The sequence below is a fragment of the Osmerus mordax genome, chromosome 4, assembly GCF_038355195.1.
Source record: "Osmerus mordax isolate fOsmMor3 chromosome 4, fOsmMor3.pri, whole genome shotgun sequence".
NCBI lineage: Eukaryota > Metazoa > Chordata > Actinopteri > Osmeriformes > Osmeridae > Osmerus > Osmerus mordax.
The window spans coordinates 10,144,999-10,160,044 of record NC_090053.1 but is presented as its reverse complement, the minus strand read 5'-3'; the positions used below and the strand labels follow the sequence as shown (position 1 = coordinate 10,160,044).

The 15,046-nt window shown below is 44.9% G+C and overlaps 2 protein-coding genes across 5 annotated transcripts in view; both read right to left on the bottom strand.

The window, feature by feature from the left end:
* The window catches only part of LOC136941692 (copine-8-like), a 28,102-nt gene extending 27,068 nt beyond the window's left edge, over positions 1-1,034 (bottom strand). Inside the window, exon 1 of the mRNA XM_067234242.1 lies at positions 937-1,034. Within this exon, the coding sequence (XP_067090343.1) occupies positions 937-1,019 (83 nt within the window). The 5' untranslated portion in view covers positions 1,020-1,034. The remainder of the gene's footprint in view (positions 1-936) is intronic.
* A 2,866-nt stretch (positions 1,035-3,900) lies between these two features.
* The window catches only part of kif21a (kinesin family member 21A), a 29,628-nt gene continuing 18,482 nt past the window's right edge, over positions 3,901-15,046 (bottom strand). For 2 of the 4 annotated variants that reach the window (XM_067234105.1, XM_067234102.1), the window contains 19 exons: positions 14,691-14,798; positions 14,189-14,257; positions 13,897-14,045; positions 13,418-13,562; positions 13,123-13,317; positions 12,789-12,890; positions 12,393-12,558; positions 11,574-11,594; positions 10,707-10,764; positions 10,331-10,385; positions 10,041-10,240; positions 9,188-9,295; positions 6,933-7,069; positions 6,603-6,777; positions 6,194-6,358; positions 5,682-5,799; positions 5,403-5,573; positions 4,523-4,722; positions 3,901-4,234 (listed from right to left, as the gene is read on the bottom strand). In XM_067234105.1, coding sequence (XP_067090206.1) covers positions 4,147-4,234; positions 4,523-4,722; positions 5,403-5,573; positions 5,682-5,799; positions 6,194-6,358; positions 6,603-6,777; positions 6,933-7,069; positions 9,188-9,295; positions 10,041-10,240; positions 10,331-10,385; positions 10,707-10,764; positions 11,574-11,594; positions 12,393-12,558; positions 12,789-12,890; positions 13,123-13,317; positions 13,418-13,562; positions 13,897-14,045; positions 14,189-14,257; positions 14,691-14,798 — 2,430 coding nt within the window. In that variant the 3' untranslated portion in view covers positions 3,901-4,146. The remainder of the gene's footprint in view (positions 4,235-4,522; positions 4,723-5,402; positions 5,574-5,681; positions 5,800-6,193; positions 6,359-6,602; positions 6,778-6,932; positions 7,070-9,187; positions 9,296-10,040; positions 10,241-10,330; positions 10,386-10,706; positions 10,765-11,573; positions 11,595-12,392; positions 12,559-12,788; positions 12,891-13,122; positions 13,318-13,417; positions 13,563-13,896; positions 14,046-14,188; positions 14,258-14,690; positions 14,799-15,046) is intronic. The other 2 variants (XM_067234104.1, XM_067234103.1) reach the window with 2 other exon arrangements.

Sequence of the window (15,046 nt, the reverse complement as noted above, 5' to 3'; positions counted from 1 at the left end):
TAATGTTATTTATGATTTTATTCAAATCAGTATCATTGTCCAACAGGCTCACTGCGCAAATAAACAAGGATTCATTTCACCTCTATGTTGTTGTAAGATGCAATGTAATGTCAAATGTAATTTGGGGGATTTGACTGTAATACTGTTGTGCTTAAAGCTTCAACCATAGTACCCTAAACATAACATTTAAGAAAGCCAACCTCAGACTCATATCTCAAAAGAATGGCTTTGCACACGAAGATTTAAGTGATATGCTGGGAGAATATTTGACTTCAAATTAGGGCAATGCTGAGTGTGTGTGCACCTTTTGGAGAGGAATAAGTGGACAATGTTCTTGAGACCAGCAGCAGCATCAACACTGGTGAAACCTCAACAGAGGAGGACCTGAGGGTGAGGAACGCGCGTGGCTCTTACGCAACACAGACAGCTGCGTACAGTCAGTTGTATCTGACTGGAAGTTGGGCTACAGCTTTTTAAGGGAAAATGCGGAGTAAGCATCCCAAATTATCCTAGCTTCCCTTGTCCTTAAGGCAATTTGTTTTAGTTAATGAGTTTCCAAATGAAGCGCCAAATGTTAATATCTCCAAACCTATCCAGATAAGTAGCCAAGAGTAGAAGGTTTGTTTGATACCATCACCAAATAATCATGCTCATATTGTATTAGGCTACACGTTACAAAGTATTTGCATGTTTTCTATGTAAATGCATAGAACTGACAAACTGATCTGGGTGTGGAACGACAGGGGTTCATGTTAACTACCATGATGATACGATAGCTTCTCCTTTTATTGTTTTTTATTACAGCTACACCGTTCACTCACAGCAGAAATCAAATTCACTTATTTATGTTAAATGATGGACACAAATCACAATCATATCCTCCAGCATAACAGTGTTTGGAAATTGAAAGAATGGTTTGAAAATCCCTCTACTCACCTACACGACACTGTGAGCTCAACTTTGGTGGCAGGAATAGCAGCGGTGAAAGGATCAAAGTCTCCAATACACGCCATGTTCATAAAGCTACTAGTAGTCGATATATTCCTTTATCCAGTGCTTAATCGGCAGCATGGGGACGAAAACACGAACCTGGGTCGTCGTGGCAAGCGTTTGGAAACTGCAGCTTCTGTAGCACAGCAGAGCGCGTCGTGTATGTGCGCCGGACCGTTTAGAGGTTCCTCTCCTTCAACGTTGACTCTAGGAGTCAATTCAAAGGGCGGGAAGAGCAGGAGGAGGCGACTGTTTAATTACCCGTAGGCACAACAGAGATATGTTAAGTCTACCTAAATAAGATCCGATCTTCTAAATAAGATGAAAATACAATTTATGTATTAGCTTGTAGCATAATGTAAACTAGAAGAGTGCACAACTCCTATAATCATCTATCCTATTGAAGGTTACTCCCCAAACCTGGTCAAAATAAATATGAATTTTAAGGCCGACAGTGGTCATGAACTAGATAGGCAGGTGTAATGTCAAAAGTACATCAGGTTGCAACAATCATTGCAAGTCAATTCGCTTGGTTTTCCGCTCGGTTGGGTTTTGACAGCGGCAAAAAAGACACGGACAGATGCACGAAAGCCAATTAATAATGTTTTTCTACCAGGCGTAACTCTGTCAGCTATAAAAAAAGACACCTGCGTCCAATTCGATTCGTTTTAGCCTGGAACGAGCGTTTTAATCAGTATGACAAACATTTGATCAATTGCCAAATTAGGAAAATAAGATTGGGTAACACCTGCACCCACTGAGAGCTGACTGACACTTCACCAAAGAGGGGTATGTTATAGTAATCTGAAGGTGCGCAGTTCCATCAGCTCAACACTTTGTGACAATTAGATACATAATCCATCATTTACAAGACTTGGAGTTCCCTACACTGTCATACGTTCTATATGAGAGAAGATATACTGCTAACCCTTACCCTAACCCCATCTCATTCTAGGGTTTAGAACGTTCCTATTTATGAACTTTTTGAAAGTTCCCTAAACATAATGGTTGTGCTACAATATGCAAAAAAAGGTGTTTGTGTGTGTATATGTGCATGCTCTCTAGTCAACAGACAGACACATACACCCACACCTGCAAACAGACAGTGCCAGTCTCTTCGTCTTTGACACTGTGCTGCGGCCAACGACACATTCATGACTGCTGGTCCTTTTCCTGTCTGAACACCTGCTCGAACACTGCTGCCATCTTGTGGAACACCACTGGCACGTGTACAAAGCCTCTACACAGGCACTTAAAAAACGATACTCTCCTTGTCTTCACTCTAGGAGGAACCACTGATGTGATTTCACCGGGTACGCTCCTTCATAGAAGGAGTAAAGAACCTTTGAAATAACATCAAATTCCATATAGTATCACATGTCAGGGGTCGGGGTCAGATGGCTGAGTGGTTAGGGAATCGGGCTAGTAGTCAGAAGGTTGCTGGTTCAATTCCCGGCCTTGCTAAAAATGAAGTTGTGTCCCAGGGAAAGGCACTTCACCCTACTTGCCTTGGGGAGAATGTCCCTGTGCTGACTGTAAGTCGTTCTGGATAAGAGCGGCGGCTAAATGTCTACATGTAAAATGTAACGTGTTTTTAAGTAAACGTGTTTTACATGATGTAAACATTGTTTCAGGTAAGACATGCATCACACAGGTTTGTTTTTTGACAGATGACATTTATTTCACCAGGCATCTGACATTAGAATCACTACCGAGTCAGTCATTTTTGACTATGCCAACTAGAACACCTGTACTGTGTAGCTTCAGGAACAAAAGCGAAAAAATCTGACCACTACCAATAGACTCAATGATAAAGGCTTCAATTGAAAGTGTTACAGTGTGTCTAACCGCTCCTCTCTCAATTATGGCCCACAGGGTTCCACATGAAATTAATTCAGGTGGACTAAAGCTAACATTGATCATTGATTGTTTAGATACAGTCAGTAGGCCATTCATTAGTGCTTCTTTGTAAACATTCAGCAGAACGGAACAAAGCCTTCTAGTATACCATTCGATGTCCTTGCAGCTCACACAATCGTCACAAAATGGTTTAAATGCAAAACCGCTACGGAGCAAAGCCACATTCCACAGGGATGCTCTGGGTTCAGAGGTGAGAGACCAACACGGATCCACTCTCCATGGCTAATGTTTACAGTACAGGTACAGATAAAAAGGCCCCTGCACATGTTACACTCAGTACAATAACATTTGAATCAGATGGCCCTAACTCAGAGCCCAATACTGAAGCTTCCTAAGGGTCAAAGGTGAGCAAACAACTTAGCAGCATATGTGTGTTAGTTCCAAACATGTTAGAGAGGGGACTAAGGATTTGAACTGTAACAGTACACGCGAAGAATCCTACATTACAACACACATATGAAATACACATGAACAGTGAGTGCAGAAACACACAGTTTGTAATATGTAAGTGCCAGAGAAGCAGAACATTTGTATGTGAGCCTTAAGAGACAGAGAGAGTACAGTTTTAAGGGTTAACAAGTACAGTACATCAATGAGAGGGTTTCACGTTTTGGTCACGGAGCCAAGCGGTTGCGAAAATACAGAAATGTGAGGGGAGGGATGTGTTGTGAAGCCATGTGGATTCTGGGTAAGGGTCCGAGGGGGACATGGGACAGAGCGTGTATGGTATGCGGTGTTGGAGAACCGGGATATGGAGGCCAGCTCACAGCTCCGGTGATCATGTTCTCCCCTACCTAATCTACTCACCTTCCTGGACACTCAAGGTCTGCACTTACATTGGAGTGTGTGTGTGTGTGTGTGTTTGTTTGTGTGCATGTGTGTAACCCATGTACTGTAGGCTCAGTACATACAGAGCGGATACTTTCTGTATGTTTTGTGCGAGTGTATGCGTGGGTGTGGGAGTGTGACTTCGGTTAATGAGAATGAAGCTAAGTTTGTGTTCAGCAAGAACAAAAGAGGGTTTTATTCTGCTAAAAGGGAATAATGTTGGGTCTTGGGTAAAATCGGAATCCTGTTTCCACCTATGCAGGCTTAGTTGTCATGGTTACATTGGTTCAAGAGCGAGGGGTGTTAGGATTCCAAAAAATAGGCATCAAAGTGCAAGAAGGCAGCTAGCGTCACAGGCTGCATTTTTCATGTCCAGCAGTGAGCGACACCGGGAGGTGGCTCTGTGTTTCAGTTGCTGGCCACCTCGTCGGCGTTGTCCGTGTCCAAGGTGCTGTCCAGGCCACCTCGAGCTCGCCAGATCTTCACTGTCCGGTCACTGTCAATGGAAAATGTTGAAAACCTGCGTGAGTGTAAAGCCAGCATTCTACATGTTGCCTTTATGTTTGACCGTTATACAGGAGAGAGAGAAGAGGACAACGTCTCATGTTTGTAATGGTGAAAGACGCTAGGAGAGAAGACCACTGTTTCTCAACAACAAATTGTGGATGTACCAGTTCTGAATCTCACGGTGTTTATTACGTTCGAGGTCCAGTGTCTGTGTGTGTGTGTGCGTGCTGATTCGCGCGCGAGAGCGCGTGCACGCTCGCGTCGCTTGGTGACTCACTCGGACGCGGTGAACAGGTGGCTGCTGTTGGTGGCGATGGCGTTTATGGGACTCTCGTGGCCCTTCAGCTCCCCCAGGGTCCCCAGGGTGTCTGTGTGCCACAGCTTGAGCACGCCGCCTCTGCAGCCACTCAGCAGAGCCGGAGAGCCGGGCACCACCCCCAGGGCACACACCCAATCACGGTGCGCGTTTGGTACTTGCTGTTGGCAAAAGACATGGAGGAAAAGGCAATGTATTTTCGATTTGTGTCAAGCACACTCTTACAGCTACATTCTGCACTCTGTCTTTCTATTTTTATCTATAGCCTAGCAGACGCTATATATCAATATGTATATTTATGGGATGCTAAATACTCATTTAGAATAGTATACGGTACCGATAAGATTGATGGATAATAAGTTATTGTTTAAATCGAAAATTGGTCTTATGATATTACTTGAATGTGATTGGTTAATGGGGGGAAGGTTGTCCAATGTGATTGACAATTACATGGAGTCTAAGAGACTCAGTCTACCGAGTGGTCAGACTATGAATGTGTGTCTAATGCGAAGATGAAATCAACTTAGTTCACTGATTACATTCAAAAGAAAGCTTCAGACTCATCCATCAGTAAAATGACTCGCCATCTAAGATGCAACTCTCTCCTTTCCATACTCTTTCTCCCTCCCTCCCTCCCTCCCTCCCTCCCTCCCTCCCTCCCTCCCTCCCTCCCTCCCTCCCTCCCTCCCTCCCTCCCTCCCTCCCTCCCTCCCTCCCTCCCTCCCTCCCTCCCTCCCTCCCTCCCTCCCTCCCTCCCTCCCTCCCTCCCTCCCTCCCTCCCTCCCTCCCTCCCTCCTTCCCTCCTTCCCTCACTCCCTCCCTCCCTCACTCCCTCACTCACCTGAAGCAGATCTTTGCGGGCCAGGTCCCACTTCTTGATGCCATTGTCTCTTGATCCACTGAAGAGGGCTTCCCCCTGCACAGCCAGGGACTCGATGCCATCGTAGTGGGGGGGCTCGAAGTTGTGTGTGGGGCTGATGCTACCCAGAGCCCCCTCAGTCACGTCAAACATCTGGCAACAACAACGATCAGATCAGGTTTTGTGATTGCGTGCATTTACAGACAGTCAGTTAATGCAATGTCAGCGCAAACCGAGACCACCACACACACACACACAAACCTTGATGTAGTGATCCTTGGATCCGGTGAAGACCAAGTCTTGACCGCTCCCTGTCTGATCCACAGTCAGACACATGACAGGGCCCAGGTGACCTGTGAGTTTGCCCGTGGACACAAACCTGACAGAAAAACAAAAAAACTAAACTATCATTTTTACTGGTGGTGCTTAAAAGCCCTTGTCTACTTTTTCCCTACCTCTGGGGAAAAAAAGCTTTTTATGACAATACCTGTCATGTAAGCGGCTTGAACTGTCTGTCAATGACCAAGGTGAGTAGAATATTTATATAAGTATATACAAGAGTCAGGCGGCTGAGCGGTTAGGGTATTGGGCTAGTAATCAGAAGGTTGCTGGGGAATGTCCCTGTACTTACTGTAAGTCGCTCTGGATAACAGCATCTGCTAAATGACTACATGTACATGTAAAACCCTCTAGGTGAACTACAGCAATGGTGAAAGAGACTGCATTTGTTAATTCAAGCTTTTATTTATAAATGGACCCCATGTATACCGTACCTCCTTAGATCCCAGACCCTGACAGAATTGCCAGCTGCAGCATAAAGGATCGAGCCATTGGGGTTGAGGGCTATCTGGTTGATCTGGTTTTCTCCTGCAGGAATAGTGACCGTGCGGTTGGTGTTGGACACGCAGGCATCCCCCAGAGTCACCAGACCAGAAGACCTGCGGCAACCAAAGAAAAACATGAATGAAACTGCTAACGGTACAGTATGTATGGCTGGTAGACAATGGTATTGAAATACCTAAACAAAATTGCCTTTAGAGAACTGCTTGCAGTTCTGACCAAAGCATTCCATATCAAATCACCGGAGACCTCCCCAGAGATCAACTATCCATGATGTCTGTGCTACACTGTAACATACTGTACTCGTTCAGCCGGCGCTTTGACCCAAGAGGAGACACTCACGAGAGGGTGCGGATGCACTTGGCCGAGTCTCGGATGTCCCACACTTTGATGTAGGAGGTGGAGACGGTGTAGACCAGGCTGGAGCTGTAGCGCACAGACACCACGTTGTTGGGGTGGCCAGCCAACGACATGATCTCCTGCCCCGTCACCAAGTTCCACACCTTACATGTCCGGTCTAAGACACACGACGGGAGAGGGCAGGAGTTTCCGACAAGTCTCCCGTTAAGCAACATTAAAGGATAACTCAACCAACCAATCAATAAATAAGATTGGGGGAAAAGAGTGTAATCTGAAAGAAAGCAAGCATCAAGTTGGAGAGTTAAGTGGGACCTTTGGAGCCAGTGAAGAGCAGGTCGTCGGTGCAGTCTACACACAGCACTGCTTTGGGATGACCCTCGGCCACGTGGACACACTGCAGCGTTGACGAGCGGCTGCCCTTGGAGGACGGGAGAGGGTTGATGACACCTCTGGGGAGAGGAGAGGTAAGGGACACACACACACACACACACAAACCCAAATGAACATACTGTTTGGTTCAGACATCTATTTGGGGAACCCTCCAGTAGCATGTATAAATCACTTATCATGGAAAGAGTGAGAGGACAGAAGATCCAGCGTGCAGCTCAAACATACACACTACAACATCCTAAACACATGCCGCACATGTACAATGAGCCACAGCGCAGTGCATGCGACCCGCTTGGCCTTTATCATGCTGCAGTCACCAGACACAGAAATCATGACAAAATCAAATAGGTTCCGAATGTCCACCCCAAGACAATGGGACAGACAGACAAGAATTGGATCCGGTAGAAAGCAACCGTTAAAAGGCTACCTGTATCCGAAGCAGATGAGCCACTTGAACCTATATTAAAACACGACGGTATACTGACTGAGGTAGAGACCTTAAGTCAGACACTCAGATCCCTGACAAGACAGTGGTCTAGTTCTAAAACAGAGCAGTGGGCAGTCTCCACATATCAATGGAAACTAAGGCTGTTTTATTCACATTAGACATCGATCAATTAAAAATGTAGTCTTTTGTAAATTAAAGATGAAATAAAGTACTTCGGGTTCCAAGATCTACAGTATATGTTTTAGATAAGGGTGCATGATTATTAGACAGGTAAGGTGCCATCAATGAAGTCAATGCCTATATGTAAAGATGTGCCATAATGAACTATCAACTAAGAACTGAACTATAAACTTTGAAAAATGTTCCAAAGTGGTTATAACTTCTATTTTTTGGTTACTGAAATCATAATGATTGAGTGGATTGGTATTAGCGCTGAAAGAATTGTGACCCACACCACCTCAACTTGATTATGTGACCATGTAACTAGCTTGCCATGGTCAGCATAATCTTCCATTGTATTATTAAAACCATAAAGCCTGAAAGACATCCACGTGTCACCACACCCCAAAAGGAGATGAGATAGTTGTGCATGTGGGTGAAGCGAGGACAGGAGGAGAGAGAGAGAGAGAGAGAGAGAGAGAGAGAGAGAGAGAGAGAGAGAGAGAGAGAGAGAAAAGAGAGCATGCCAGTGTTTCATACTATCACCCTGTCCCATTATTGCCTACCATTAATACCCATGATTTAATATTGATTCATTTGACTGTTCACTAACACTTACTTTACCATTAATTCCACGTATTGATTACGAACCTAAATGTTAATGACTAATGCTATTGCTAACATTTCCTCTGGTCTTGGTCCTATATTTGTCTTACTCTATTCTCCTTACTTATCCTATGGCACATCTGTAGTCTCCAGGGTCCCTGACAAGCGGCTAAATACGTTGTATTGGCTACAGGGATGGGCGGAAGAGGAGGAGAAAGGCCCCAGAAGTTGTAGCTGCAACAATAGACAGAGGGGGAGTGCAGCTGAAATACTGGTTGTGCAAAGGGTGTTGTCAATAGGTGTCAAATATGTAAAAGTAGGGGGTGTGGAGTTAAACACACACACACACTCACTGTAATACAACTCCCCGATATTAAAATGAAACCAATTTGTGAACTCTGCATTTTTTTTAACATTTTCTTTTTTTTTCTTTTTTTATAACACTTATGTTGTGCATGCACATGTACATGTGGTCTTGATTTAGCTAAGATTGGGAGAGCTGACTCCAAAAGATGGCCAGTTCACTCAGGATTTATCAAGAAGGAAACCTCTTTCATCCACCTTTCAGCTCCCCAGTCTAAGCTCAAATTACATTTTGATGTGGGAAAAGGTAGGTTAGCGCTGTCATCAATATATAATATTTATATATTGCAGAATTATTTGCAGCTCAGGGTTTGAGAGGTTTAAGAGCAAGTTGAACACTGAACCCATGTCCAATATATCAGCTATGCCAAGTAGAGGAAATTAAAACATTATTAACAGCATCTTGAAATTCAGTGTACAACCTGATAGGGAATGGCAATCACACCAGGCAAAGTGAGTTCTTAATTTAGTTTGAAATCTCATGCTTTTATGAAGCAGGAGAAACTATTTGAGAGATTTGAGATGTTAAAAAGAGTTATCGAAATTTTAGTTTGGGCCTCACTTGGGCTTACAGTTTAGATTATTGTTGATTACTGCTTACTGTTTGATCTCCTTGACCTTAGCCGCCTTGTCATAAGTCTTCCTGCGAGAGAGTGGGGAAGGTTCCGGAACTCTCTTTCCCGCCCCTGAGGGAGGTCTGAAGCCGGAACTGATATTCAGTTTGAGGATTCATAAGCAAGACACACAACAAAGACACGAAACATAACAGAGGGATGTAAAACAAAGCAAAATTAAAATGAAAGCTAAATGAGGTGATGACCATGCAATACACATACACACTGTTCGTTACCTGACATTTCGTTGCCCAAAATTAAGTCTCTCATCACCTTGTGCGGATGATATTAAGGTGCCACAAGCAAATTATTAAAGCTACATGAAATTTGGTCCCCAACAAGACAGCTGACATATTCCCTACAGTAGACTAAAAGACACTGTACTGTGAGTTTTCAGCCATGTCGTTTTTTAAGCAGTTAAGGTCACAGCAACTGACTGGTCAGCATTTTAGTGATTATTGTTAATGTTTAAAGCTGCATTGACTGTAAATGGAGATGAAACACTGCAGGAGAAAAGTACGGTAGGATATCAAGCAAGACATAAGAGCCGCACAATCAATGGTTGGTTTTATGTTCGCATAAACGGTTATACTTGTCTCTGCTGGGAGCTTATTGCGTGAGAAATACATTATTGATTCAAATTGATATAAAAAGCTTAAGGGAAACATCATGCTTTTAAAGAAACTCCACCTTAGTACATTGTTTGGATGTGGCTCATTGTTACCAATGTCAGGCAAAGTCAGGCAAGGTGAACATAAAACACACAGCTGCGATATCAACATGCAGTTTCCTGTCGTACAATTAGCATGTTAGTGGGTTAGCGACTCAGCATGGACTTACATGCTGCCCATTTTGGAGGAAAAGCCAGGGGAAGTAGTCATATAGTCCCTGACAGTTGGGCCATAGTTCTCCAAATCCACGCCCACTTCAGGAGTTTCAGCCAATGGCAGAATGGGGGTTGAGAAGTCAGTGGGAGTGTCAAGGGCGGAGTCGCTGTTGGCGTAAAGCAACTCCATTTGAGTGGTGGTCCTCCTTCGAGCCTGTATCGGAAAAAAGCCCCCCCACACACACATTATTCTTTGCAAAGTCACACAGTGTAATCACTGAACAGGAAGTGTAGAAAATACTACCTTGCTTCTGGATTTAGTTTCTCCACATAGTTTCATGAGATCTGATGCCAGAGAGCTGGAACAGAAGGTAGTTATGCAAATTACACAAGTACTGTATATTAACCTCACAGTTAAGGGACTCAATTAGCATTTTATTCGTATTTACTTTTCAAATATTTCATCATAAAATAAAATCAGAGGTCATTTGTATTTGATTGAATGTTGTCTGAAGGCTTTTTAACTTTCGTATGACTGTAGGTTTGATTGATTTTGAGATTTTGGCCCCATTATCTGCATCGTGGACAACTCACTTTTTCATCAACCGTACAAGATGAGGTGACATTTGAATTTGTGAGAACTTTCCCTTTAAAGCTATTATGTCAACCACAATACTTACTTTCCCTCAATGGCAGGACTCTGTGCTGACTCATCGCTGCTGCTGTCATCTCCATTCTCTGTGAAACCAGAAGACCCCAAAATATAAGACTTGACAACAGTACAGAATCTGGATTTACTTACTGTTTATGTTTAATCTCTAAACAACTTCCTGAAGGTCGAAGTACTTGTCATTGACCTAATGTCACAGACTGTTAAGATGAACTGTTACGAACATGTGTTAACAACAGGGTTGTTCATCGGACAGAGTGTGGTAACAATGGACGAGAAAAGCGGATGGAGACAATTTCAGCACAACGCCATGCCGCTTGATGATGTCACCCCTGAGGTCCTTGTTCACTACCAAAGTTCAGGGCTTTACACTAACAGGAGTTTAATAGGTGAGGAGTCAGAAGGTGGAAGAAAGGACAGTTGGGAGGAGTTATGGCGAGCCGCACAGAATGGTGGAGGGGAATGACCAGGAACAAGGTCTCTAGGTAAAAAAGAGGAGAGGAATCATTAGTCCTGTCGATCTGCGAAGAGGTAGGTTTGCTTTACTGGTTGCTGTGGCGCAGACCGACATCCCAGTTCTGCCTGCAACGGCTGTTCCTCGAGAGATGAGCGGGGGTCGTTAGCAGCTGTGCTAAAGCATGGTCGCTATCACGGCACATGAGGAGCTGGGGGGCGGTGGAGGTTTGAGGGCTCTTCCACAGTGAGGGACAGGAGGGGAAAGTCATCAGACAGATGGATGGACATCTGGTTGCATTGCACTTCATGCACCTGCTCATGTTAGGTCATTTTGTTAGTTCGGGGGGCAGGGGCGGGGGGGGGGGGGGGGGGCATGCAGTCATAACACAGATAATAGGAGAGTGTTGTTTCCTTTACTCACCCATTGGCATGTTACCTAGCTCTGCAGTAAAAAAATATCAAGGCAACATGGGGGGGAACAGAAAAAAGGCCACACTAAAATCAAAACACAGTCCCCCATATTGAAAAACAAGGCAAAACAATAAAAAAAAAAGTAAACAACTACTGTGCTGGATCTATTTTAACAGGACGTCCTTCTGACCAGAAACTGACAAAAAAGTACAATATGACCAATATGAACTGCATAACACCGAAAATGGTTTCATAACCAAGAAAACGTGTTCTCAAGCTTCTTTTTAAATTTCATTTTATTTTATAAGAGATCCAAATTTAGATTTAAAACTAATTCAAACAAATAAAAACATATTTAAACTTTTAGCCAGCAACGTTTCAGAAGGATGCCACAGCCAAAAGCAACTCAACAGGCCACATCATGCATTTCACCTCCACCACCCAGTTTTGTTTCTAAAGGTCAAAGCCCAAAATATCACTTTCAAACCCCAACCTTGAAGAGCGGCAGAACTACAATGACAGTTCACTAAAATACTTTTACTTTGGTTGATGCTTTACCCAATATTGTGTGGAAGAAAACTGAAGCAAGTATAGTCCACAGCAGCTATCTCAACCAACCAGAGATCTTCTTAATTAATTTTCTTCCTCAACTGCTTGGCTTGCCTACTGAGCTAACCATAGGTCAGAGCAGGGCATTTAACAAGGGCTGTCACCAAGACCTTGAGGACAGGGCTGGGTAGGTTGGGTTTCAGGGGCCCTTGTAAAACACTTCACACAAACAGAAGGGGCCAGCGTGGTGTCAATAACCTCCACAAGGGGGCACCGTCACCTTGAAGCGCGTTCCCCAGCAGGGCATCCAGCTCAGGGTTGAACTCAGCCTTCTCCTTCAGCATGTGGAACAGCAGCTGGTTCTGGGTGGCGCTGGTGATCTCCGTCTGCTTAAGCCTGCCCTCCATCACCTTCACCTGGGACTCCTTCTGGGCCGCCTGCAGACCCTGGAGATGGGACAGGTGAGGTCAAAGGGTAAATGTGCAAAGTGTGTTTGTGTTAAAGGCTGCTGTTTGAAGGGTACTAATCAGCAATCGCCTGCCATTGTTTGTTTAAGCAAGGTACTGTACTCAAACCCCCCAAAACAGCTTGACAGGTGCTAAGGTTAATTCAACTAATCACCAAATTATGGTTCAAATAAATGACATTAAGTGTTGTTTTGATTAAGGGATGTTACTTTATTGATGGCCATTGACATGAAGTGGTCCAATAGGAAGCGAGCCTCAGGCAGGCTGCAGGAGCCAATCACAGCAGAGACATCGACAGTGTCTCCCTCCTCCTGTAAATTCATGCAAAGTTATTCATCAGTTCAAGCCATCTGATGCATTCAGTTATACATTTCCTGGATAGGTTTCCCCCCCACTATTTCTCTATCCAGTTATATGAGTCATCGTTACAAAAAGGGGAAAGGAGAGAGGAACATCTCTTTCTGATAGGTCTAACCTCATTATCTCCCTGCCTGTCTGCCTGTTCCGTTTCTCCGTCTATCAGTTTCTCCTAACCCTTCTCACCTTGGCCTCTTCCATCTGCATGATGTTGGCCTGGCAGTCGGCGATGCTGTCATTAATGTAGTCGATGTTGGCGCTCAGCGCCTCCACTTCCTCCCTCAGAAGAAGTGCAGCCTTCTCCACCTCGGGCCCCTCCCCTACCAGCCTGTCCCGCTTCCTGGTCACCTTCTCCCTGCGCTTGGTCAGCTCCTCCCGTTGCTAGGGGAGCAAAAACAGCGACACGAAACACTCGGTAACCCCATTGAGGTTAACGGCGGCCATATTCTTAAGGATGAGCAGCAGGAGAGAGTGGTAAGACCTTCAGGAGGCGGTTCATGTCGGCCTCCATGTTGCAGATGGTCATCCTTTGCATGATGACATCAGAGACGCGGCGCTCCAGGGTCTGCCACATGCCCCTGGATATCCTGGTCGAGTACACGCCAGCAGACCTCCTGTTGTAGTGCCTGGATTACATCCGCACAGTACCTTCTTATTACATTGTATTGTGTTTTAAAATGACACGCAAAATACTCGTTTACACGTTTTGACACAAAGACAAGAGTAAATAGACTGAAAAAAGATACTCATTCAGAACAACTACAATCTAATAAATAATTACAAAAGGTTGAGGACATTATTTCGTACATACCGCTCATAAAAAGAGGTGAGCAAACACCATGGCTATCTATAGGTTAACACACAATCATACTATAACGCATATTTGTAGCACGGTGAGTCTTAGCTCTTACTCTAAGGCATTCCCGCACATGCACTCACAAAGCCTGACACACACGATACCTGGTTCCATTGGGAGCGGTGGAGCTGGAAGTGTAGGAGCGACCAGAGGGCGGGCGATGAGAGGAGTCCTGTAGAGACTCCTGGAAGCCGCCCTTCCTTGTGGTGACCTTCCCTGACATGGGCCTGGCCTGCCTCCTCAGAGCAGTCACCTGAGAGACAGATGCACACCAACAAGCAGAGCATTGGCAACCACCTTCCCACAGGTGCAACAGAAAAGCTCTCGAAGAGCATTTTACACGAGGGAGTCATTTTAGCATTTCAGCTGGTTTATCCATGGACACTGGCTGCTCACCTCCTCAGTCTTCCTGCGCAGTATCAACTCCTGCTGTCTCTTCTGGGCCTCCAGTAGCTTCAGCTGGTGCTGTGAATGAAACATAACACGATCAACATCTGGAGAACCCTCTCACACAAAATTCTCTCTCAAGACGTAGCGACGTTCATGCTATGTTTCCCACTGTGCTTGGTCTTTGTGATAATTTGATGAAAAACATCTTGGCACAAACAACTGACATTATTTCCCCCCCAAAAATATAAATTTTACATTTACATTTACATTTAGTCATTTAGCAGACGCTCTTATCCAGAGCGACTTACAGTAAGTACAGGGACATTCTCCCCGAGGCAAGTAGGGTGAAGTGCCTTGCCCAAGGACACAATCATTTGGCACGGCCGGGAATCGAACCAACAACCTTCTGTTTCATAGCCCGACTCCCTAACCGCTCAGCCATCTGAATGTATCAAATCCAACCCAGCACTCCTTATCTGTTCTGCTACTGAATAGGAATGTTCCCCACCTCCTGCTTGCGTTGGTCTTTCTTCAGGGTGGCAATCTCTCGGTTCCTCCGGCACTCTGTCATGCGGTTCTTCTCCTGCTGCTCCTTCATCTGCTTCATCAGACGCACCTGGAGCAGAAACAACCGACAACAACGATGGATCACAAGTGACAACGATGTCCCAAATGTGACTCCAACAGCTGATCGCACACGGCTCAAGCGGCACTTCGACGCCGAATCGCCTAAAAACGACAACTTTAAAACCCACAATCCACTTAGGGTGGATCCCATTCGGGTGGCAACATTCGATAGCATTTGGAGTGTGTACACATCAGGTACACATGTGGACATATTAGCGCTTCGGCGCCCGGAGTCCC